Genomic DNA, 23,507 nt, shown 5'->3' on the forward strand with positions numbered 1-23,507 from the left:
TGTTTCACATTTCTGTGGTGTAGAACTGGTCTCTATGTTACATATATCTGCTTATGCTGTAAAGATGAGTTATAATCCTTAACGCTGTATAAACCAATCCTTCCCTTGTCACAGGTCTCCATTTGTCAGTGTGACGGAATATTCACTACTGAAAAACAACATTGTTCAACTGTGCCTGGAACTAACAACCATTGTGCAACAGGTAGGAGTGGTTATCTTCTGCTCTGTGTCCCCTTCATACTGTTGCTTAAAAATTGCACTAGTAAAAACATTCCTGAGCTTTTACTTCACCAGAAAAATTGTTTTAGCGTTACCTCTCTGTTATTTGCATATTCTCTTTCTCTGGGAGTGATGGGAAGATTTGTGGACTTTGGTTATCCTCATATGCCTGGATAGATTGAAGGATGGCGTGAAGTTAAAAATCCACTTTGCTTTTGAGTAGATAATTTCATGTCACAACTGTTAAACAAAAGAACAGAGCTTAATTACTGCTAACAGTTTATTACAGATTAAAATATGAATGACCAAAGATTTTTCAGGGACAGATTCTTACAATACATACAAATATATCCAGAATCTGCACTGTGGTGTCTTCACTTAAAGGAGAGCCGGTTACATGACAGCTGTTTAGTGATTAACATGAAATATCCAAAACATTAAACAATCCAATTATGGAACAAATAAGGGTAGTAGTATTATCACCAATGACATTTATTAATTAATTTTAATATAGTACATTCCACAGGTACATAAAACTAATTTATCTGGTCTGTAGTGCTGTGTAATATACAAATAATAACAGCCTCTGACAGTGCCTGCCCCTGAAGTAAGACAAGAGGTGACACACAGGTACAGAAAGACTGAGTGGAAATTAGTTTTAGAAATATTTACAGTGAGCTTCTCTTGCGAGTGGATAAAAATATTGATGAGACAAAATAGTGTTACTGGAATATGTGGAGAGCTTGGAGAACAGGCAGGGCTGTCTTGGAATGAAGCAAAAGGGAAAGATGAAAGTGCTGTAGGAGGGAAGGCAAAGCTTTGCTAAAGCTGTGGTTTTGTAAGCACCTTAAACTGGCCCTGCCTCCAGTATGCAGGGCTCCACTGCCTGCCTCTGTCCTCTGCTGGAACAGTTTTCCATGGAGCATCACAGCAGACCAATCACAGAACTCATTTAATTTAAAAGGCTTCCTGGAGTAGTAGCATTCTGCAAACTGTTGGGTTCCCCCCCCCGCCCTCTTCAATTTCATTTTCGTTCTTGGAAAAAAAGAACTGAGGCTGATAAACATCAGTCTTTGTGTTTTGTGCTATTATCCTTAATTTATAATATTCAGTTTTGTCTTTTATGCATTTCTGCAGTGCAAAACAAAGGTCCTTTTTCTATTCTCTTGGTTTAAAAATTCCAGTGTAGGCATTTAATTATTTATGTATCTTTATTAAGCTTTCTCTTACCAGGTGTTTATAGCACTAGGCTATTTTTGATTTATAGACTAAGCAAAATGTACTTCTCTACAGTATAAAAAGTTCAGATCTGATTCTGCCCTTCAGCTGATATTGCACTTTGTTTGTGTGAGTTTGATTCCCCCCTCCATGGTCTAGGTGAAAATAGTATAATTTTGAATATCTGTCTCCATTTCTGTCATTCATTTCACTGCTTTGGCAGATGAAATTTAGTTCTCCTCTGCCAGCAATAGTTTAGTTCTTTTTTTTTTCATTTCTCCAGCTTCAGTCCCAAAGCTGTCCTCCTTTTGACAACTTAAAATCAATCTATCTGTTACCATAAACTGCAAGACATTCCAAGATGAAAAATGTTGAGTTAGTTCTTCAGGTCAGTTACAAGTTTTGTCTTATTGTCAGATCTGTGTTGTTTGATAGTCATCTATCAAGATCTTTTTACAGTATATTAAACTTAGCACCAGAAACAGCAGATAAAACAAAATCATTCACAGGGAGGCAGTTTGGCTGTTACTAAATCTGAGGAAAACTGATCTTAATGTGTGAAAGCAGAAATGTCTCACCTAAACCAGAATTGCAGTCAACTGTAGGCTAAAATATGAATGGAAAGGCATAACTAATAGCAACCTAGATATCAGATCCTTTCAGATACTCCTTGTTTTATGAATGATATAAATTTTAGATATCTAATTTAGTCAGTGTCAAAGTAGCACTCAAGGCTAGGCATTTGGCACATAAAGTGAGGAATGTCTTCAGCCTAAAGATCTATTTTGTGCAAAATTAACATGCATAACTTACGGCTGCCACTCAAAGTGAGCTTCCTTCTAAATAGGGAGCATTACCACGTAAGCTTAGTTTAATATAGACACTGCTTATGAATCTTCTTGCTAGGAGGTACTGTATGTATCCGTGTGACATACTCTTAGATCTACTCAGGAAGTAGCTTTACTAGCTTTTAGGTCATATTCTTTCTTAGTGTGAGCGTAAAGATGAGCTCTTCATTCAAAATTTAAACCAAACAGATGAACCACAATGTTGAGTATTATTATTTCCATACCGTGTAAATGCTACAATGAATAAGCAGTCACTTGTTTGTCTGTAAATAGTATCTTCTCAGACTGCTTATAAGAACATTGATCTTTATTCTTTAATTTTAGAGAAGTTTTATGCCTGTCCATTTATGCTTGTACTTGGTTCTTCTCGGTTTCCTTATCCCTCATGATCTCACCTTCCCTAAAATAAGTAGGGAAGCTATAAAAGAATAGCATTATGCAGAAAGCTGCAGAAACATCCTGGTTTTGAGGTGCTGTGTCCCATCAAAATGTGTTGATGATAATCTGCAAAAACGCATGTTAGATCAGAGTATTGCAACTGCTTGAGCTCTTTGACTTCATTTTGAAGTATAGCTCTAGCTTCAAGGTAGACTAACTCTCATTTTTGCTCTGAAAATGATCCCCACTAGACTACCTTAACTGAATTTGGATTTGGTCGTGCTCTAGTGCCAATCCTATCCTGCAGGAAAGATAACCGGAATAACTGAGGATGAATAGGTTTGAAATTTTGTCCATAAAATGTATCATTGGTTAATTTTCCATTGAGCAGAAAAAGTTCACTAGTTCTAGAAGTTGGTTTTCTGATTATTTCTTTTCATGATTGTGTCAGGAAAAGCTAGGTGCCTTTGATACGTGCGTTAAACTGCATGAACAAACATTCTCTAAACAAAAAGTTTGTGTCTTGCTAAAGAATGCCAGCGCAACTTAGGCTAATTTTTTTCCAACAAAAGCCAAGCAAATGTTGCTGCTTCTCCCCTTTTTTAAAGTTAATTAATCTCACCAAGATAAATTCAGAGACCATATCAGACTTTTTTACCCTGGTTTTATTCAAGTATTTTGTGTTTAGGATGAAGCTTATGGTTTTTGAAGCTATCTAGGACATACTGCAATTGATAGAAATTGTAGATTCTTCATAGTTGTTTGTATGTAGCCTAACTTTTAAATTAGCCCTCCTCTGAGCAGGTGGTTGGAGCAGATAACCTACAGAGGTCCCTTCCACCTGAATTACTCTGTCATTCAGCAACTGCCATTAAAAACGTGGGTGTTATTTTCAGGTTGAACTTTGCAGACATCAGCGTTCAGCCCCTCAATCTTATTTTGCTTGCATTTTCTGAAGAACATTTTGTTATCAAACATCTGTTCACTGTTTTCTAAATATAGATTATAATCAAGTCTTCACCTTAATTAAACCAAGTAAAATAAGTTACTTTAGTGTATTTGCTGGTGGATATTTGCCTAATTTCAGCATAATCTTGTTCTTTTTAATGTATGAATTCCAGAAGTGTTTGATTTTATGTATGCAAGCAATATACTTTTAAGTATCATTTTGTCATACCCACCTTTCAAAGATTGCACTAGATCTTTACTGCAGTGTTATACTGGGAAATGACATTCAACTGGCAAACACCACAAGGTTTTAAGTTCTCTTCCGAGCTGCTCCTTTACAGGGTCTCTCTTTCTTTTCAGTAGTTGATTTAACTCATGCTGTTTTATTGTACGAAGTTAACGAACTAAATATTTTACATGTATTAGTCTTTTTATGTGTTAAGTGTCCTCAAGACTTGTCATAAAACAGTCTTTATGGTATCTGCAAATTTTGGTAGTACTTGCATTTTTTTCTTTCAGAATTATAAACTAAAATTGTGAATATAGTGTGGGTGAGCAAAAGTCCTGCTGACCTTTTCTCTTTATGAATAGTCAAAAGAATGCTGTTTTACTTTACCAGTTGTGAAGGTGTACTGTACCTTTGAAAGGGTAGTGCAGAAGCTGGCTTGTACGTAATACTGCTGCTGTGACTGTTTTTGCAATTCCTGTATTTTATCATTTTACAGAAGGGAAAGAGAATGCAGCTACTAATTTTTCTAAGTTTTTTAAACTATAAGAAGAAATCTTTTTAACATGTCATCTTGCTTATGGAAGATGTAGAAAGAATATTACTATAACTATTATTTCTTTTCTAAGAAAAATAGATCAAAATTCTATAAATGTTAGTCATGGAAGATTTTTTAAATTTTTGTAATGAGATCCCTAGTGCATTGCTATGTATGAGAGAAAAATAAATCAGAAGAATGTTGTGGCCTACATATCTTAATATTTTAGTATAACAGTGCAAGTGCTTTTAACCTCTCAGTTAAACTAGTCTGATATATTTTTTTAAAAAAGTCAATATGCGTCTCTTTTGGAAGGAATCCCAAAGCCATTAGCATTTTTAATGCTAATGTAATCTTGAATGTGCAACGTAAGTATAGCTAACATTAATTCTGCTCTACAAAACAGTAAAATTTCGGTTTTACCATACATATGTCCTCTATTTTTTGACCTGAAGTAATTAAGTTTGTTCAGAATGAAGCTCATATTGTATTCCTAGTACAGAAATTAAAGGAATAATTTTTAAAAAGGCATTAGCTCTGAAATCAGGCTGTAAGCCCTGCTGTGATAATTTTGTTCTCTTGGTAGTTGGAGGGTTAAAAGGAGATGGTGGATGTGCTGCTTGAAGTGCGTAAAACTTGTAGGAAAAACTGCCTTGGGCATTGCCAACCAAACTGACTAATTGAATTCTCTTTTTTTGTGCTGTAGAAAATAACAGTATGAATACAGAAGAAACATCAAAGGGATACTTGACCATGAAATGCTAATATAAATTCTTCTCTGTGTTCCTTGGCAGTCACGATCTTCTGATTTTAACTTTCTTATTCTGTAGCGATATTCTTTAAACTCTATTCACTTAGAAATTCGTTTATCTACAAAAATGCCAAAACACATATGACCCTCAGAGTTGAGGGTGTGACAGTTGCCTGCTTTCCAGGCTTGTACCCAGGGCTGCGTGGCTTGGACAGGCTGAAGCTGCTCTGCAGCAAGCTCGGAAGGGCTGAGGGACCAGGTCCTCCAAGCAGCACCCAAGGAAGAAGGCTGGAGAGCCGGACACAGCCTCAGTGAATAGAGCATAGCCGAGGATTTGAGCTGCTGGACAAGAGGAGCAGACATCTGCCAGTTAGCCAATATTTCTCTCACAAAGAGTACCACAGCCTAAGCTGATCGTATAGTTACTCTACTTCTAGAGTAAATGGAGTGAGGATGTTGGAATTATTTCATGGGGAGATTAAAGCAATTAACTGTTATTGCAAACATATTAAGATCCAGGAAAGAGGAAATATTGAGAACTATAGGGAATCTTAAGTCACTTGAGGGGATCTTTTAGATGTATCAGTAAGTTAAATTTTATTTAAAAACTTATTCAAGGAAAAAAGATGAATAAACAAGACATTTTTTTTCTTTACTTGTCATATCCCCACCTTAAAAATATGTCCTGAAACCCTTATCTTGCTTTGCAGAATGCTTTTTCCAATGTGACATAGCATTTGGAGAAGTATTTAGCAATTTCCCAACATAACTTCTTCTGTTATTAACCGTTAATTCCCTTAAATGCAAACAGTCAGTGCCAGTACAGCATTATAAACAAGATTGCTATGATAAACGAGGCCCCTGGCGAGGTGAGGATCCCACCTGCCTGGTCCTCAGTGTGTTTTGTGGCGGCCCTTCACAGGGCTCTGGGACTCCCACCAGCCGCAGGTCAGTGTGTCACTTGCCCTGGACACGGGGAGATGCCAGGACATATCAGAAATATTTTTCCCCTCAGATTTGTTATGGAAAAGCACCCCTTTGATGAGGGGTAGGTGCGGCAGGCCCACACTCGCCCTGTAGCAGTGTGGCGGGCTGCCTGCCTCAGGCGAACGGCGGAAGGTTCTGGGGCTGGGGGGAGAGGGAGCCTGACCGCAGGGACTGCGGCTGGCCTCAGAGGTGACCAGGCTTTTGGGGGATTCTATTCTAACCTCACCCTGTCTGGCAAGCTTGAATTTTCTGTACTTTCCTTTTAATTTTATGTTTTAGTAAAATACGGCTAGAGAACCTGTGTGGTGATTTGGAGTGCTGACTGGCAGGAGGAGGGTGGGGTAGAGCTGACTCAGTGCACTTGGGCCATCTCCTGTAGGAAAGGGTAAAATACTGTCTGTGTCTTGCTTTATAGAGGGTTGTATCAAGGAAATCTTCAAAACATTAAAGAGCAATAGAGGCAATAGATCTCTTTTAGGAATCTGTGTGCTTTGTTTCATGAAGGAAAAGTAATATTCTAGCCACGAATCACAGAAGGCAAAATGCAAGTTAAGGGAGTACTGACTCTTTAAGTTAGGTAGCGATAAGATTTATTATTCTTTAACAAAAAGAGGAAAATAACTGCTCTAGAAGTTACAGGTCTTAAGCAAATAAAAAGCTTGATCAGGAGTATTATTTCTCAGGCCTGCTTTAAATTGGTTAATAGCAATGTTGTGTAATGGAAAGCTGGGATGGAGTTGTTCTTTGGGAAGCCTTAAGGCAATGAAACCCCCTGGACATCCCTGCACCAGCGCTGAACACAAGCAGGCCCGTGTCCTTTCTCATCCCTTTCTGGTGTGACTTCTGCCTTCCAAAGTCCAAATATAGAGCAGTTACATGACTTCTCTTAAGAGTTGGGACCACTGCTGTTTCTTGTCCCCTGTGGACGGTGTAGGCAACCAGGGCCTTCAAGCAAAAGATGGAGTGAACCAAACTGATGGTCTGGATACACCACATTTAACATCCTTAGAGTTGTACTTGTCAAAATATTCTGTTTTCTCTTCCTTCCCATGCTTTACAGTAACATAAGCTACCTAGTGGTAGGTCTGACACAAGTGTCTGCACCCCACACAGCTAACAAAAAGCTACAAACGTCCTCCCTCATTTAAGGCTAGGCAATGTATCTCTTGTTCTGCGCATCATTGAGTTTCTGACATGCCAGATTAATTATATTCAATTACTTTTTCTCTCACTATCATGAATCTGTCCCCTCCGCCTTACATTTATATTGTTGCTGCTATTCAGCACGAGGGTGTCATGACTGTAAAGGGAAGAATAGGTCCCTGAGGTTAACCAGCCATGAGAGAAGTCAAGTTTCCTAAGATTATAAAGTAACCTTTTGGTCATGACAAAACTCAAGAGATCATTTGTCTTTTCAGGTACATCTGTAAAAGATGGTTAGCAGCGTAAAGCATTCTTTTCTTTCTTAATAGGAAAATTAAAATAACATGCATTAATTGTTTTGTTTTGTTTTACCACAGGATTGTACAGTGTATGAAACAGAAAATAAAATTCTTCATGTGGTAAGTAATCTACGTACTCTGCTTTGGTATCCTTTAATCCTACCCCATCCGCTTAGATTATTTAAAAAAAAAAATAAATTAAAGCTACCATAGGAAAATAAAGTTCCTTAGTATTTGACACTACTTCTGGTTAATTATATCACTTGCTAAAAAAGTTTTCATCAATAAAATCAAATAGTTAAAAAGTTCAAATCTATTTTCAAGACCAGCAAGAGAGAGATACTCACTTACAGGATGTGAGCCCCTGGAACCAACTAAGTGCAAGTCAGTTGTGCTTCCTACCAGCCAGTTTAATGACTGCTCCAGAGCTCTAGATTTAATAATCCAATGTCTTTTTTTTCATTAGTGTAAAGAAATGGAGATACTCTACCCACACAATATTAATAAAATATTTTTCACCCAAGACATTGTTTCCAGTTTCTCTGAAGATTGGAGGCTTATGGAAGATGGTGTCATTCACTTAAGAACCATTCCTACCAAGCCTTTTTACTCTTTCCTAAATTGGAAGTCTTTCAAGTTTAAGGCTTAAGAATCAGCTTTCCTCTTCTATTCCCAAACTTATGCCTGTTTATTTTAGCAGGCAAGGTCAGATACTCTCTCTCACTCTCTCCTTTCACACAGTTCCCTGGAGGAATGCTCTGTTATACCTACAGTTAATTACAAATACATAATTATTGTTCTCAGAGTGTTTTAGAAGCTTTGCAGTACTCATACTAGTGTAATACTCTTACTAGGATTGCTGGCATGGAATTCCAGCAATGGATCCAGCAGACCTGGTGCATTACTAGCTTCGCTGGTTGTCAGACTGAACACTTCGTGCCTTCAGCACTCAAAAAAATCTAATGATGAAGGGGAATGGAAGAATCTGATACAAAGTTATTGACTAGATATTGGCCTTTAAGTTCAAAAACTTTGTTTTTCTGGTACCAGCACAGAAAACTTTTACTGACGCTGAGATAAAGTTAAAACCTGTGGTTTAAGGGAAATCTCAAAGGATTTACAAGTTCAGATAAGCTTTTGACAAGCTCCAAACAAGTGCCTGACTTTGTTTGTTTGGCTGGTTTTAAAAAAAAGGCTTTTACACATCCTCTGCTTCCAGCGGGGATTAAAACTTGTAAAACATTGATGTGCTGTTAGATTCAGAAAGCATGCAGTGACTTTTGGAAGAAAGCTTACTATTGCAAACCTGATTCTGAAAACAACTTGTAAAAGCACCTGACGTCTTCTGAGATTTGGAGTGCATATAGGGATATATATACACACACACACACACGTATATACACGCACATACATATATACACATCTTTTAACCCACAGTTTTAATGGCATATGACTTCTAGAAATTCATCTTTAGCAGGAATGTTACTTCTTTCTTCTGTACCAGTTTTGGATGGAAGCCTGAAAAGGTAGAAGACAGAGAGAGAAGTTTCAATTTTTAAGTATTCCATAGGCTCAGCAGTGAAAGTGTGAAGAACCCTAAAGAGCCTGAATCCCACAGCAGTAGAACTCATCTTAGCCTGAGCAAAATCACCTGACGCTTCCCAATCCAGAGTATCCACACTCTGAGAATCAATCCATTTATCATCATAACTCTGGGTGAATTGAGAATAACCACTATCTTTCTCATAGCATCTTAAAAAAATAATAAGAATTACTTCAAGGATGCTGAAGTCAAGAATAAGCTTTTTAAACTGATAATTTATTTTATGGTCATTTCAATTAAAATTATTTTCTAAAATAATTTCTAAATTAAATACTCAAGAAAAATAATTGTGATGCTCTAAAGTAAAATTTTATATTTGTAAGAGATAGAATCTATAACTCTTAAACACCATGTGGTGTTTTAGTTCTGAAATATATTAAGAAAGATACACTTAGAAGTAAAGACAGATTTATAAAATTATGATACATGATTGATTTTCTTCATTAGTTACTGGGGAGATTCACTGAGGTGCAGAGAGCTCCGCACTAGGGTGGCACGTGCCCCGATGATGCCAGTGCAGGTGCACAGTTGCCATTCCCTCAGTAACCATATGACCAGGCTGTGTCTGCTCTGCAACTCGGGTATTATGGGAAAAGATAAATTATGGAGGAGTGATCTTCAGGATCACTTAAACCGCACGTGTGAGAGCCAGTTTATCAGGAGTGCATCAGTTCTTTAGACTAATATAGTATACCGATGATAACTAGCAGGTTGTAATTTTTAATTGCTCTTTCTCTCAGCAATAAGTACAGATTATTAACTTACAGTCATTGTACAGTATGGCAGCAGTGGCTGCCATTCTAGTACTTTTTGTGACGTATAAATTTATACGACTTCTTTAAGACTTAGTGGTTTCCTAGACATTCTGTTCTTGTCACGGCCTATTGAGACAAATGTAATCAGTGGGGTCTGGGTGTTGGCCAGCCTGTAAAACTGCATGTAGAGTTCTGCAACAGGTACTGAACCTCTTGAAGAACCCATTTTGTTTGAGATTTTCGTAAGTGCAGTAGTATTGCGCCATCTGGAGAGTGTGCACTTTGCTTCTCTGTGCTTTTGGAACTCGTACACAAGACTTTGGTCCTTTATTTTTTTATGCCAAAAGTACTTTAGCATATGTTGAAGTATCACCTCATATTGCTAGTGCCACACCAGACGTTACTTCCAGAGCCTGTGCTATTATGCATAAATTCTGCTCAGTTGCTCCCATTTACACCATCTCAGCCTTTGCATTATTTATGGTTGGTGTCAGGCCTTTCTTGTAGCTGCTGGACTACTTTTAGAGCACACTGATATTTTTAATTATACCAACATAATTTTCTTGAATATCTACCTGGTGCTAAAATCCTACATAGATTTTAATTAACCTGGGGAGGTCTTAAAGATTCATAAGAGTAAATTTGATTGAAAACTTATTTCTTTGCTGTTTATTTCATTCCAAAGTTTATTTCCTGAAAATGTATTTGCATGTGACAACTATAAAGTTAAAACATTACATCAGAAAGTAGAAAGTGTTGTCTCTGGGATTTGGTCTGCACCTAACTGGTACATATGATCTTAAATGTTAAGGCATGAGAGGTCCTCGGTTCAAAATCATAGTAATATTTTGATATGACAGTAATTCAAAAGCTGGATGAAAGCATATACTCACAGACAGGGTCAGCCATCAGTCGTGTGTAGAACAGCAGTACAACACGTTTTTGAGCAAGCCAGTTTCCATCTCTCTGGCAGGACAAGACAGGACCTAAAGTTTTGTGTCGGGGTTTTGGCCTGAAGCTGAAACTGCTAGAAATATTTGTAAGTTTTGGTGACCTTTAGATGCAGTTGTGCGTACCTGAATGGGATGCCTTGCATCTTTCAGCAGATGTGAAATAGAAATGCCACATCCAGTACTCCAGAGCTGTACTTGGATTTCTGGGTGACTATACAGTGAATTGAGATACAATCTATAAATTCAGCCAGTTAATTTACTCATTGTGACAACTTTATACGTTTAACTTATATGTATAGTGTCAAATGAGATATTAGAAATCTTCATCCTTTTGCAAATGCTTGAAATCCCTGAAGGGATTTCACTACTGTTTGCTGTAATTAGGGAAAATGAGAGTACAGTCCCCAAAGGAAAATAGGTCCATACAGCACAACTTCGACCAGAAGACCGTTCTGATATTCGTCTAAATGAATGCTTTCAGATTAGGTTCAAATATTTTTAGGCGTAATCTTTTTGAAGGAATACTTTAAGCAACACATGCAAACTTGGGACTAAATCTTTAAACATGAAGATTCTCTGAGAGTACAGATCATCTCCCTTCTGATCCACAGACGTACTGTTTGCCTCTGATGGAGAGGGTTAATCTGTCAGTGTCACTGTCACCATCTGTGCAACGGGGTTCCTACTTTGAAGGTGTTTGTGTGGATTGGCATGAAGATTTTGAGACCTTTAGCTGGAAGACAGGGTAACATAGAATTATTGCATAGCTGTAGTGATCTAGAGTATCAGTTAAAGGGTACATTCAAAGGCACGTAAGAATTTTACTTCACGAAATGGATTAACTAAGGCACTTTTCTGCCAGTGAAATTTTTAACAAAGGAAAAATTTTCTAAGCTGTATAATGCAGAATTCACTTAACTATCACTGTTGATAGGATTGCTCTCATTATTTGGTAGCCAAAATAGCTTATTAAGTTATAAAAGTCATTATTTTTTACATATTTCACTCAATTTCCATCGTGTTTATAATGACACATTATAATGACAGACAAGATGAAGTCCATTTTTTTGTGGTTTTTTTTGTGTGTGGGTGGGGTTTTGTTTGTTTTTTAAAAAGTGCATATATTGGAGTGGAGAAGATAGTTTAGATTACAGGTGTTCTCAGTGTACAGTAAAATCTTCTGATCAGAAGAACTGTACATGCATGTTCATTTTCTTGACATTTATGGGTATCTTCTGTTCCTTTAGACTCTTGTTCTTGATGTTCATATATCTAGATTTAACAATGCTAAGAAATAAAATTATCTGTTTATTCTCAGGTAGTTCTCACATTAAGAACTTCTTTGCTACTAGTTTCAGTTTAATATGAGGAATTATATTGACTTGTTTTTCTTTGTAGTGTAAAACCTTGTCTGGGATTTGTGACCACATCATTTCGCTCTCATCCGATTCTCTGGTGTCACAGTCAGCACATCTTGAGGTAGTTCATCTCACCAGCATTATGCCCAGTGAGGGTTTGGTAAGTAGCAAAGCAGTTTGAAGTTTAACTGTTAGAATACAGAATACAAGCCTCAGTTCTTTAAGGTGATCTCTTTTTTTAATTTGTCAAGAAATCAAAATGTATTTTCATCCAGTACCCTACTAGTTCTTTTCTGGTAAGCTGAATCAGATTTCTGAAAGAGGTTTAATTAACATTTATGTAAATAAAAGGATTGTAATTTTTAAAAAAATGAAACTCTATTTTACCTAGGGCTTCATGTGCAACTGGTAACTGTATGAGCAGTTAAAGAAAAATTATAGTCCTTTGATAGCTGTATTGCAGGTTTTGGAATGTACCAAAGTAATCCCCCAATACATACCTATACAAATAAAATTAAGTATCATTAATTAATTAATATGCTTTGAAAATGATTAGTGGAAGGTATGTTTCTTGGGCTTGCATAAAAATAGTTTTATGTTTCCCTAATGATTCAGTTGAAATAAAACTTTCAGAAATATCATCCCAGAAACAAAATTAATCCCTTATATCTGTAAATTGTTCGCTAAGCAGACTAGTCAGGTGTCTTCTGAACATCCCAGCTGCTCTGCATTAGTAATGGATCACACTTAACATTTTCTGCAGAGGTGATATTTTAATATTTATTTGCCTACTGCTTTGAAGCATTCATATACCATCACATTTCTGGGACAAGGGATTTTTGTGATGCTTTAAAGCTCAGTGGGTAAAGATTTCTGTCTCCCCTCTGTAGTCCCCTACTTTACAACCATTCTGATACTGGTAGGCTATAGGAGGATTGTGCTTGGGAACCTCAGATCCTAATAAAAGCTAGAGTGTGAGGTAGCACTGCAGCACTGGGATGTTCTTGCACCTTCTCCTCTAGTGACAGGTTACTTTTCCCAGTGCCATCTCTTACACTGTCTTCAGCTGCCTTCTCAGGATTTTTTAAAACTTTTTTCCCTACAAGAGGAGAATCCAGAAATGTTCCTGGGTTGGACGAAGTAGTCGGAGGAGTCAAGAAAGGGGAAGTGGGAAGAGAAATTGGTAGCCATGAGGCTTACTGCAGAAAATTCCAGAACTGACAAATTAAAATACATTTGAGTGTCACAATACATGTTGTGACATGTTTCTCATGTGTAATTCAGCATGATATACAGATTTCTTTTAAATTTCTGCTAGTTGAGATGTTTTGTATTATTTCAATATCTTACTTTATCTTACTTTTTGTTCTGACATTTGTTAGCAATGAACATCCTATGCAAATCCTGTCAAAGTTACGATAACATTTATTTTGAGGTATAAGTATTAATTTAAGAATGATGTATTTTAATAACATGAGGGGAGTTTGTTATGACTACATAAGTTTACTTTATTCTTAGACTGATTTAGTCAACAAAGAACATTACAGCAGCATAAACTGCACTTAATTTTATTTCTGTGGCATCACAGATGCTTAGCCCAGTATGTAATTCTGAAGATAGACACAATTTGCTTGCTGTGCTACTGCATCCCAGTAGCCAAATGTGTTCCTTTTGTGGCCCAATTTCCCCTCCCAGTCTGATTTCTGAGTTAGTGCAGGGATATCCAGGAAATACTGGGTCAGTATCATTTACAGCTTGAGTAGTATATACGCTGTAAATCTGTTGGTGCTCTCGATTTGCATTAAGACTACCACACCCTGCATGCTAGCAGTCTGGATCTCTGTGCAGCTTTCCTTTCTACCCAGAAATGTAATGTATTCCTGCTGGTCTGTTTAGAGGAAAGCCCACTATCAGTGCTGAAGAGAACACGAACACAGATAGGATGTATTTTCCTCAGAGATGATGGAACACATCAAGCAGGTCTTGGCATTGCCAGTGGTTCCCATTTGGTGATAGCTCTAGATCTAGGGTAGGGGTGTAGGCTGGTAGAAGTCAGAAAAAGTACAGCCTCCTTCAAAAATGGCATGTCCTATAGTGAGCTGAAAATTTAGTGGTGTGCGATGTTAGCCAGGGGCCTTCCAGGAGTTCTTTGCTATGAATGGTGTACTTTCTAAGCAGCTTATCATAAAGTGTCAGAGTATGATTTAAACCCTTAAGGCATGAGCGACCAGGGTGAGAGTTGTTGGCTGCATTGTTGTGGCCTGTCGTGTGGCCCACGTTTTTTTCTGGGCTGCCCTCCTTCCTAACAACACGCCAGGCAGACAGGGCCTGTGCTGTAGTGATGCTGTAGGCTGCACTCTCTCACTGGGTGCAAGAACCACGGTGTAGTTCTCCATCCGCAGTCTACCCCTGAGTTTATAGCCAGTAAGCGGGGCACTGCTGACAGAGGACATGAGACAAATACTGCAGTCAAATATGCCTGTCCTTTTTTTTTCTTTTTTTTTTTCTTTATTTTATTTTAAAATGGAATCACAGTGAATGACTGAGTTTTCTGTGCCTAATTGTGAAGGCGCTATAACATGTTAGGCTGGAAAGTTCCTTATAGTCAATTTTGCTGACGCCATGTTCTGTTTAGAAAAAAATATGAAAAAGGACTATAAATGGGAATAAAAGAAAATCATGTGAAAAGGAAAAGAAAACATTAATCAGAATCAAATATAGAACAGAGTAATGAATTACAAATGGCTTTCTCATGATTGTGTAGCAGTTTTTTTCCACAGGATCTCTGCTCCATTCAAGAGAAAAATGAGTGCTATTCACTGAATGGAAAGTATTCAGAGTTCCATTTTTATCCTTATCATTCAGTGTAGGGGTTGAGGTCTTATTTACCACACTTCAGCTTAGCTCTGCATTCCCTTGAGTTACTAATTTCATCGTGTGATTTGTTTTTTATATGGCCTTACTGAGTGCTTCACAGACACTAATTAATTCATCCTCGCATTTCACAACTTGCAAAAATATTGTAATTTTAGTTTTATAGATAGGACTCTAATGCACAGAGCAATTTGTGTCAAAATCACCAAAAATCTATTTTTCAGGGGAAGCTTACCATATAATTTTTCAGAACACTTGTTACTTTTATAGAATAAGTTTAAAATATCTTTAGATATAAACCAAGTCTTTTGGTTTTAAGTGTAGCTGAGTTTTTCAGAGCTAGTGAGAACTCTAGCTTCAGCTTCATACAGGGTTGGCATCTAGAAAATGAACAGTTATTTGCCATTGGTGAAAAATATGTTGTAAATTACTCAGATTTACATAAGAATTCAGTTATCTGGAATGATATTCAGTTGACTTAATTATGACTCTTTCTCTATTTTCAAAACTCCATCTGCAAAACTGCTTTTATTATATGCCTTCTCATTTCTTCAACAAATGAGCCAGAAATCCTATAGACATTGCATAAGCTTACGCATAAACTGAATTAATTTCCAGGTCTGAGTCTATACAGTTACTACACAGGGTCAGAACTCCTGCGGGGCCGTGTCTGTGTGTTTAATTGTTTAAATAAATTCTGGATCATAAAGCATTTTCACAAAGGCACTGTATGTCATTTGAATGTGTACCTTCAGTTCTAGCATTTTCTGACTTTCTGGCCATGCTTTTACGAGCTTAATAGTCATAATTTTCTTTTTTTCCCTCTCTAAAGTATTATCTTTTTCAGTCTGCTTTATTAAAAAAAGAGTCTTATGCCATGCATTCCCCAGAGCACACTCTCTGCTGGTAGTTTCACGGCAGTTTGCTGGACAGAAGAATTTGCTTGGGAAGCACACATTTTCGGTTCCATTCCAAGTTCCGATGATTGTGTTTGCATCCTGATCTCTGCAGGCATTTGCTGGCCTCAGGAAACATACTGGCTTTTTTCCTCTCTTTTTCTGTTCCTTCCCAAGCTGTACCAGTCACATATACCAGTCAAACTGCTTCCTCTTTTTCCCTATTTAGTCACTGAATTTTCAGTGGCAAATACTAAAACACCTGCCGTATATTTTCCATTTGATTTTGAAGTAACTTTAAGGATTGTAAACCAGTTTTTCTCCTGAATTGTAGTACTAGGTATGGTCATACCATTTACATCTGAAGTGTACTGTGTGATCCGTCTGAATGAGGTATCGAGAAGGCAAAACTTTGTTTCAAACTACCAATTTGACAAACTTGAAATAAACTCTTGTACTAAAAACATATTAGACACTCTTGTACTAAAAACATATTAGACTGTGAGAACCACTGTCAATTCTGACTGTATTGACAGAAAGAGAACATGCATACCTAAGTTTTTATTAAATAGAATAAAATAATTTTAACTTCATGGTTTAAGAAATTGTCAATTGTAGCATGACAAAGGAAATGGGATCATTTTTATACTTACAAATGCTTTTTACAAATTACTTTTCCTTCTGCTTAGAGAGGGACAGGTTTCCCTTCCTTTGCATTGCATGGTAAACTTCCTTTTGAAGTTACAGTAACTTGTGGTAAATGAAAATATGGCATGATTTTAATTTTTAGACCCTGCTCAGTAGAAGCCAAGATTTTTTTTTCTCAAAAATGTGATGTTTGAAAGATCTGCTCCCTCAGAATTTATTGTTTCAAAAGACCCTAGACCAAGTTCTGCATTTACCAGTCCCAACATTTCTGTTCAGTGATTAGACAAAGCTGGTGCAGCAGCACCCACTTTAAAATTCTTGGCTAGATGGACCCGGCTTAAGCAATAGGCCCTTGAGACCAGAGTTTGTGCTGCTGTTTGCAGCTCCTAAGCTTACTACGACATCCTTGAGGGTGAGGGTAGGTGAAAAGCTATGTGAACCTTATGGTTAATTGGCTCAGACTTAAGTCCAGAGCCAGCTTTGGAGCAGTTTTGCTGTCAGATAAACAAAGGCAGGCTGAGGGAACCAGTGTTTTAAGTTAGGTGATGGATATAGAGACCCTCCATAAGATAGGAGCATGGAGGGGTTTTTGAAGTTTGGGGTTTTGTTCTTCCTACTACTCTTGGATGATCAGAGATTGTCAGTAGTGCCAGGTCTGTTTGGTTGGGTTTTTTGTATTACAGCCAATATTATTTTGGACTAAACACTTTATTCTTTTTATCTGCTGAACTTGATGTGCTGTACCTATAGTTAAAGATACTTCTGCATAACATGCAACTTTAATCTTCTTTGAGATCAATGCTTCCTCTTAAGCAGAAGATTCTAAACAGGCAGGGTTTTTAGTGTTTGCTTTTGTATCTTCTGGTGTCTGAGGAACGTTTTGCTTCTGGAATGCAGTTATCACTTTTATTCCTCTTCCTTTCACTTTGTTGTTGTTTTCTCTTGTATCTGAGCTTCCTAATGCTGATAGAAACACTGTAATCTGTTACACTTTAATTAAGATATACTCTGCTGATATCCACAACTTTGTTAATTTTTTCTGCACAGAGGACTTTTCATGTTTCATTTAAGAATTTAAGGAAAGCAGATATTGTGGGATTTAACATTTTTATAAGACCAGCTGTGTATCATTGGAGGAAAAAAAAAAAAACAGACAAGCTGTCAGATGCAAAGACCCTTCTTTTTTAAGGATTATTCATCTATCTAATGGACAGTTACCCTTTCAAATAGCACTGCTCTTTATGTGGAAGTTGTAATTTAAGGTAATGGAAGCCAATCTTTTCCATTTTTATAATAAAGGAATTGTAAGAGAATGTGAGAAGAAAAAGTAGAATACAAAGCAGCTTTTTTGTGGAAATAAACATGTCTTGCCTAAAACTGTTAGGGTGTTAATCCAATTATTTCAGATTGTTTTTAAAGGCTTACAGAAATGTGACAAAGTTACATCATGCTTGACATAGAAAGGTTCTCATACCCTAACTTTTTTGTTGTGCATGGGTTTCTATTTCGGTAGCATTAAGTAAAAGTATTATAAGAAAGAAGAATAAACACTCTTTACGCTCTTTTGAGTAAAGTTGTTCAGATAAATACATAGAGTTGTTATTATATCATATCTATATCTATGCTATATGTGTATTATGCCAGCAAAGAAAATTATATGCCTCTGTCCAAATTTGATAGTTAAAACAAGGTTAAAGAACCATTTTATATTTGGGACAAAAGATCAAGGAGTGTAACACTTCCCTGGCAGTTTGTAGCATTACAAACCTGCATCTTCGCTATTGATGCTTCATTGTGTTATAAAAGTAGAGCCAGCAGTCTTCTCCCTGTAGAAGTGCTGTTGAAACACATAGACCATTTTATTGTAATTTTAAATACCTGAATTTTCCATGCAGAAGTATTTTGTCATATTCCAGCCAAGAAATGGTATGAAAACATGAGTCATCTGATAATAGGTCATTGTTACCCAAAAAGGAATAGTGGCCTGTGGTTGGAAGGATGAGCCAGAAATGCTCATACTGAGAATTTAGTCTCATTGCAAAAGTCAGAGCTCTTCAAACATCATCTGAAACATCCACGGATTAACCTGGGAATAGTTGTTGACACTTAAAAATACACTGTTGTCGTTATCTCCTGGTTAATTAACTAGATGACTCTGCAAGAAATATATGAAGGAAATTCCACTTATAACAGAAACACCGTTTTCTGGGGAATAGTCTCTTTAAAACGGGATTTTAAATGACTGATTCCTTCCCATATGTTTTCAAAGGTCAGATTTTAATTAAAAATCTTGAAGTCATTCTCTCATTAGGGGATGGTGACAGAGTCACTCAGGAACAGTCAGGTTCTTGATAGACAAGCCTGTGAAACATTTCCTTGTTCTGTGGCACCTCCCATATATTAGTAGAATTATTTGGAGTTTCATATCTGACATATCAGAGTTATTAAAGAGCAACTCTGTATTTCTATCCCCCTAACTATTGCCTAGCCTGAGCCACCTTTGCAGAGTTAATGCGAATGCTCAACTCTTGCCCAGAGATAAAGGGTATGGTTTGTCATTGTTCTGCACTCTGCAACCATTTGTGGGATTTAAGAAACTAGCATCAGAATAAAGACCCATTCTTGAAAAAAAGCACAGAAATAATTATGAAAAAGGATTCCAGTGACATTCTTCTTTGAAGGGCAGAAAATAGACCAAAAAGAGGACGGAAGATTGGGAATTGAGGAGGGGATGACGGAGTTAGTTGGGTAGAAAGAACAGAATAGGATGTGATAGCGAAAGATATGGTAGGAAAGCCCTGGAACTGGTTAGAGGAGAGCGGATCTTCATGAGCCAGAAAAGCTGGAAGAAAGGAAGACCAGCCGGGCGGAGAGGGCAACAACTGCAAGTGGAAGGAAGAAGGGAGGAGAAACCTCTACAGCAGGACTCAGTTGCGTAGATGTCGATGCCTGGCACCATTTTAGATGCCCACCTTTCAGTTGCTGCTCCAGAAGGTTCTCTGTCATACTCTTGGTTATTTTGAAGTAACTCAATGTTCTCTGAATATCACTGTTTAAGTAGATGAGTTGCACCCCTTCTGTCTGGATACTGATCCTGGAACTGCATGTGTGGAGGAAAACGTTTGTGGGAAGATTGGGTTTCAGGCACTGACCACAGAAGGAGAGACTAGAGCTGATGGGCAGGGTGGGAAGAAGCTTGTGTTAGAGACTGAATAGGCAAGAAAACTTTGAGAGGGGATAGCCATTCGTGTTGGAGAGGAAGGACCAGAAGACAGAGGGAGGTGGGAGACGACAGGAAAAAAAGCCACTTCCCACTGAAGTCTCCCATCCAGAGCCAAGGCTGGATTCCAGGATTCAGAACTTCCCTTGTTTATGTGCTTTTTGTCTCTGAAACCCACTGACAAAACATTCTTCTTATTTAGTCTTAGCCTGATGTTTTTGCAATCTTTCTTTGACAGCTCATATGGCTGAAATCTATTAAATAGTTTGCAAACAGTTTGTGTAAAGGGTTATATGAGAATAATTAGCTTACAAGAGTATATCTGCATTTCCATCAGATTTTATAACAGAAGTTAATAGGACAAAATAGACGATATGTGGATCCTCTTTTATTAAATTAGTTTACAGGTTAATTAAAGATTACGCCTATGTAAAAATACATTATTGCAGAAGAATGACTCTTGAATATGCTGAATCAATATGACTGCTTTAAGCCACAGGTAAAAGAGAAAATAACTGTAAACAAAATAAATATTTCTAACAGTTCCAGAAGTGTTAGCAGTTGTCACAACAGGATCTACTTAGCTCTTCATATCTGGGCTTGGGAAAAAGAAGCTTGCTGCTTCAATTCTTCAACTGCAGTAATAAATCAGTATTTGCCTGGAACTGACATTATCTGACAGAAAAATTTTCAGAATGTATTTCCATATTTTTTTAGGCTTATTAACCATAAAAAAATGCTTATATTAGTGGAAACAGAATGAAACAATGTTGAATAAAAAGATAGCCAATAGCCCATTAAATTGAAAGCAAGGTCCAGCTCTTTTGCCTAATTCAGACTGTGAATACTTGTGTGCTTTTTCTGGGGTCAGAGAATTAACGGGTCTCTAAGTTTTACAATTTTGGCTATTCCTTATAAGCCAGAGTAGATGATTTTCACTTTTGACTGGAAATTTGATGCAAGTGATCCCCTTAAAGCCTTTCATTTATATCAGTAAACTACTTCATGTATATATATATAGAACTAATTTAAACTTTTGAGGGGGTCTGCTAACCTGTGCCAGTATTGCTTAAAATATGCCTGGAATTCCTAATCTTTCTCTTTACAAATGATAATTCTGAAAAGGAAAATTAGGATGGGGGTGGGGGTGAAGCACACCAGTCACTAAAGTAGGGTTGACACAGATTGTCCTTTAGAAAAAATATTTTTCTAAGTGTCAGTGTCTTTTCATGTTGAAGAATAAATTGTCCTTTAAGAATCCTCCTACCACAGAAAGCAATTGAGAGCTGGATTGAACTGTGCACACTGTGTTACACGCTGCATTATCTGTTGTAAAAGGATAGGCAAGAGCTGCGAGTCAGCATATCGACGACAGGGTTTTTAGGGGAAAAATGTTTACAAGGTTGAAGCAGGGAACATATCTGGCCTGTAGAACAGATGACATAGACTATATAAAGCTGTTTTCAGGATTGGTGTAGGTTTTTCAGGGGGTTCTTTTTAGGAACAGTTTCAATCTTGTTTTGAGTATTACTCAAAACTTTCTCCTGAGTGGAAAAATATTTTTAGAGCTGTTATTTTGTAGATGCTAGATATGTAAAATATATATAGGTAATGCATATCTCTCTTATATTAAATATCTTTCTGTACTATATAAAATAAAAACCTAATATAACAATTTTTGTAGTTTTTAAATAGAAAGTAACCTTTCAAGGTTTTCAGGTATCACAGATATGTCAAGGAGATACAGCGCTATTGTAATGGTCACCAAGAAACAAGCTCGTTATTTTTCTTTTGGGAAAACAGGGATGAAAGCCCTATCTAGGATAATCTGAAGGCTATGAGTCATTCACTAAAATTGTTTATTTTGGTATTTTTTCTTCTTAAAGTTTAATAGCTAAGATGAAAGAAGCAGATAGCAAAATGTAGGGTAATTCTTAGTGATTAGTCAGTTTTTATGTCTCTCAGATGGCATATGCTAAGAGATAAAATTGTAATTTGTTTTTTCCAAAAATACACATAGCTTAACAAGAGGCTAAGAACTTTATGAAGAAATATGTGATAAAATTTAGTGGAAAGTTTAGCACTATGTTCTGTTTTGGCCTTAAAAACCTTAGTCTGTTTGTTCAGTAAGTAGGGAGTGAATCTTGTCAAAGCAAGCAGGGTGTTAGAACTGTGTATTAAATCTGGTATGAAAAGTGTGGCTGGAAATGTGCTACTGAAGTCTACTGTGTGCTAAAGTAACGGAAACCTGTGATGGATGCAGCAATGAGTGTAACACTCTGGTTAAAAGTTCACTGTGGAAATCCAGCATAACACATAGTAGATGGATTCAAATATCTAATTAAGATATTTAATGAAGACTCAATGTCCCATTCTCAGTGAGAACCTTCAGGGTGTTTAATGATCTAGTGTTCTTGTTTATGGCTTTCAGTTGGCAAAGAGAAAGAGAACGAGATGTTTGCCAGTAAGAGCTGAAGGTGCTACAGAGACAATGAAATAGCGAACACTGCTAGAATTAAGCCAGCTGTATAGAAGGGGATAGTGGAAGACTCCCCAGAAACTTCTTTCTTCCAACCAGTCATATTTTATGAAAATGGTTTCAAGCCTTCCAAGTCTTAATTTGGACATCTTTGTTATTTACAAATGAAATAACTTATAAAGCAGTCCCATTTAAAGAGCCAAGTAGTCATAGTGAGGAAAATCTAAAGTGGAGTTTCCTATGCAGCAGAGTTAAGCAACTTTGTCAGTTTTAGTCAGTCTTTACTTTTAAGATTTAGAAAAAGTTAAAACTTGATGAAATGGAACTAGTTTACATTAAGGTAGAAGCCCCATTTTCTCACATTAAAAAGCAAGGCAGCTCTAGGTAGAGCAGGTTGCTCAGGGCCTTGTCCAGTCAAGTTTTGATCATCTCCAAGTCAGAAATTCCACAGCTTTGCCAACCTGTTCCAGTGGTTTGTAATCTTAATGATAAAATTGAATAAAATAAAATGAGATTTCTTCTTTTTTTTTTAACTGAGTCCCAACTGTGTCCCTGGCTTCTCACCCTCCCACTGTGCACTCTCAAGAAGAGTTTGGCTCCATCTTCTCTATACCCTTCCAATATATGTAGTTGTAGAGAGCAATATGATCTTACCTTTGTAGTATTTTTACCTTTTTTTTGGGGGGTGGGGGGAGGTGGTATTGGGGGGGTGTCTGCTTGTGTAAACACCTAACCTGAAGATCTTCATTAGTGTTCAGGAATCCTGAAATTGGCTTCTCTGAACAAAATGTTCTTTCTTATTGCTGGGGGCTCTAAACTTCCATTTTGACAGCACAAGGTGATGCAGAATTATTGAAAGGATAATGAATCAGCAGTACAATGTACCAATTAGATTAATTAGATTTCAAATTTTGATTGATAACCATACTATATGGAGAGATGTGCAGCTATGACTTTACTCCTGAGAGGCACGAAGAGAAGCAATTGAGTCTCACTGACATTTAAGGCGCTGTGTGCGCGTACAGCTAGACAGATACCTACTTAGGTTGTCTCTCTGTATCTTGTCAATTGCTTCCTTGAAGCAGAATTCTTGTTGGACTAATTACAAAGTTCCTGTTAGTTCAACAAGCTCATTTTTCTACATAAATTGATAATATGAGCACTGG

At 37.1% G+C, this 23,507-nt stretch overlaps 1 protein-coding gene across 4 annotated transcripts in view; it reads left to right on the forward strand.

Annotated features, from left to right (window-relative positions):
• Positions 1 to 23,507, forward strand: part of LOC104049411 (connector enhancer of kinase suppressor of ras 2) — a 211,052-nt gene that overhangs the window by 98,527 nt on the left and 89,018 nt on the right. For all 4 annotated transcript variants that reach the window (XM_064462860.1, XM_064462859.1, XM_064462862.1 and 1 more), the window contains exons 4-6: positions 115 to 202; positions 7,634 to 7,675; positions 12,265 to 12,384. In XM_064462860.1, the coding sequence (XP_064318930.1) occupies positions 115 to 202; positions 7,634 to 7,675; positions 12,265 to 12,384 (250 nt within the window). The remainder of the gene's footprint in view (positions 1 to 114; positions 203 to 7,633; positions 7,676 to 12,264; positions 12,385 to 23,507) is intronic.

The sequence above is a fragment of the Phalacrocorax carbo genome, chromosome 11 (assembly GCF_963921805.1).
Source record: "Phalacrocorax carbo chromosome 11, bPhaCar2.1, whole genome shotgun sequence".
Taxonomy (NCBI): Eukaryota; Metazoa; Chordata; class Aves; order Suliformes; family Phalacrocoracidae; genus Phalacrocorax; species Phalacrocorax carbo.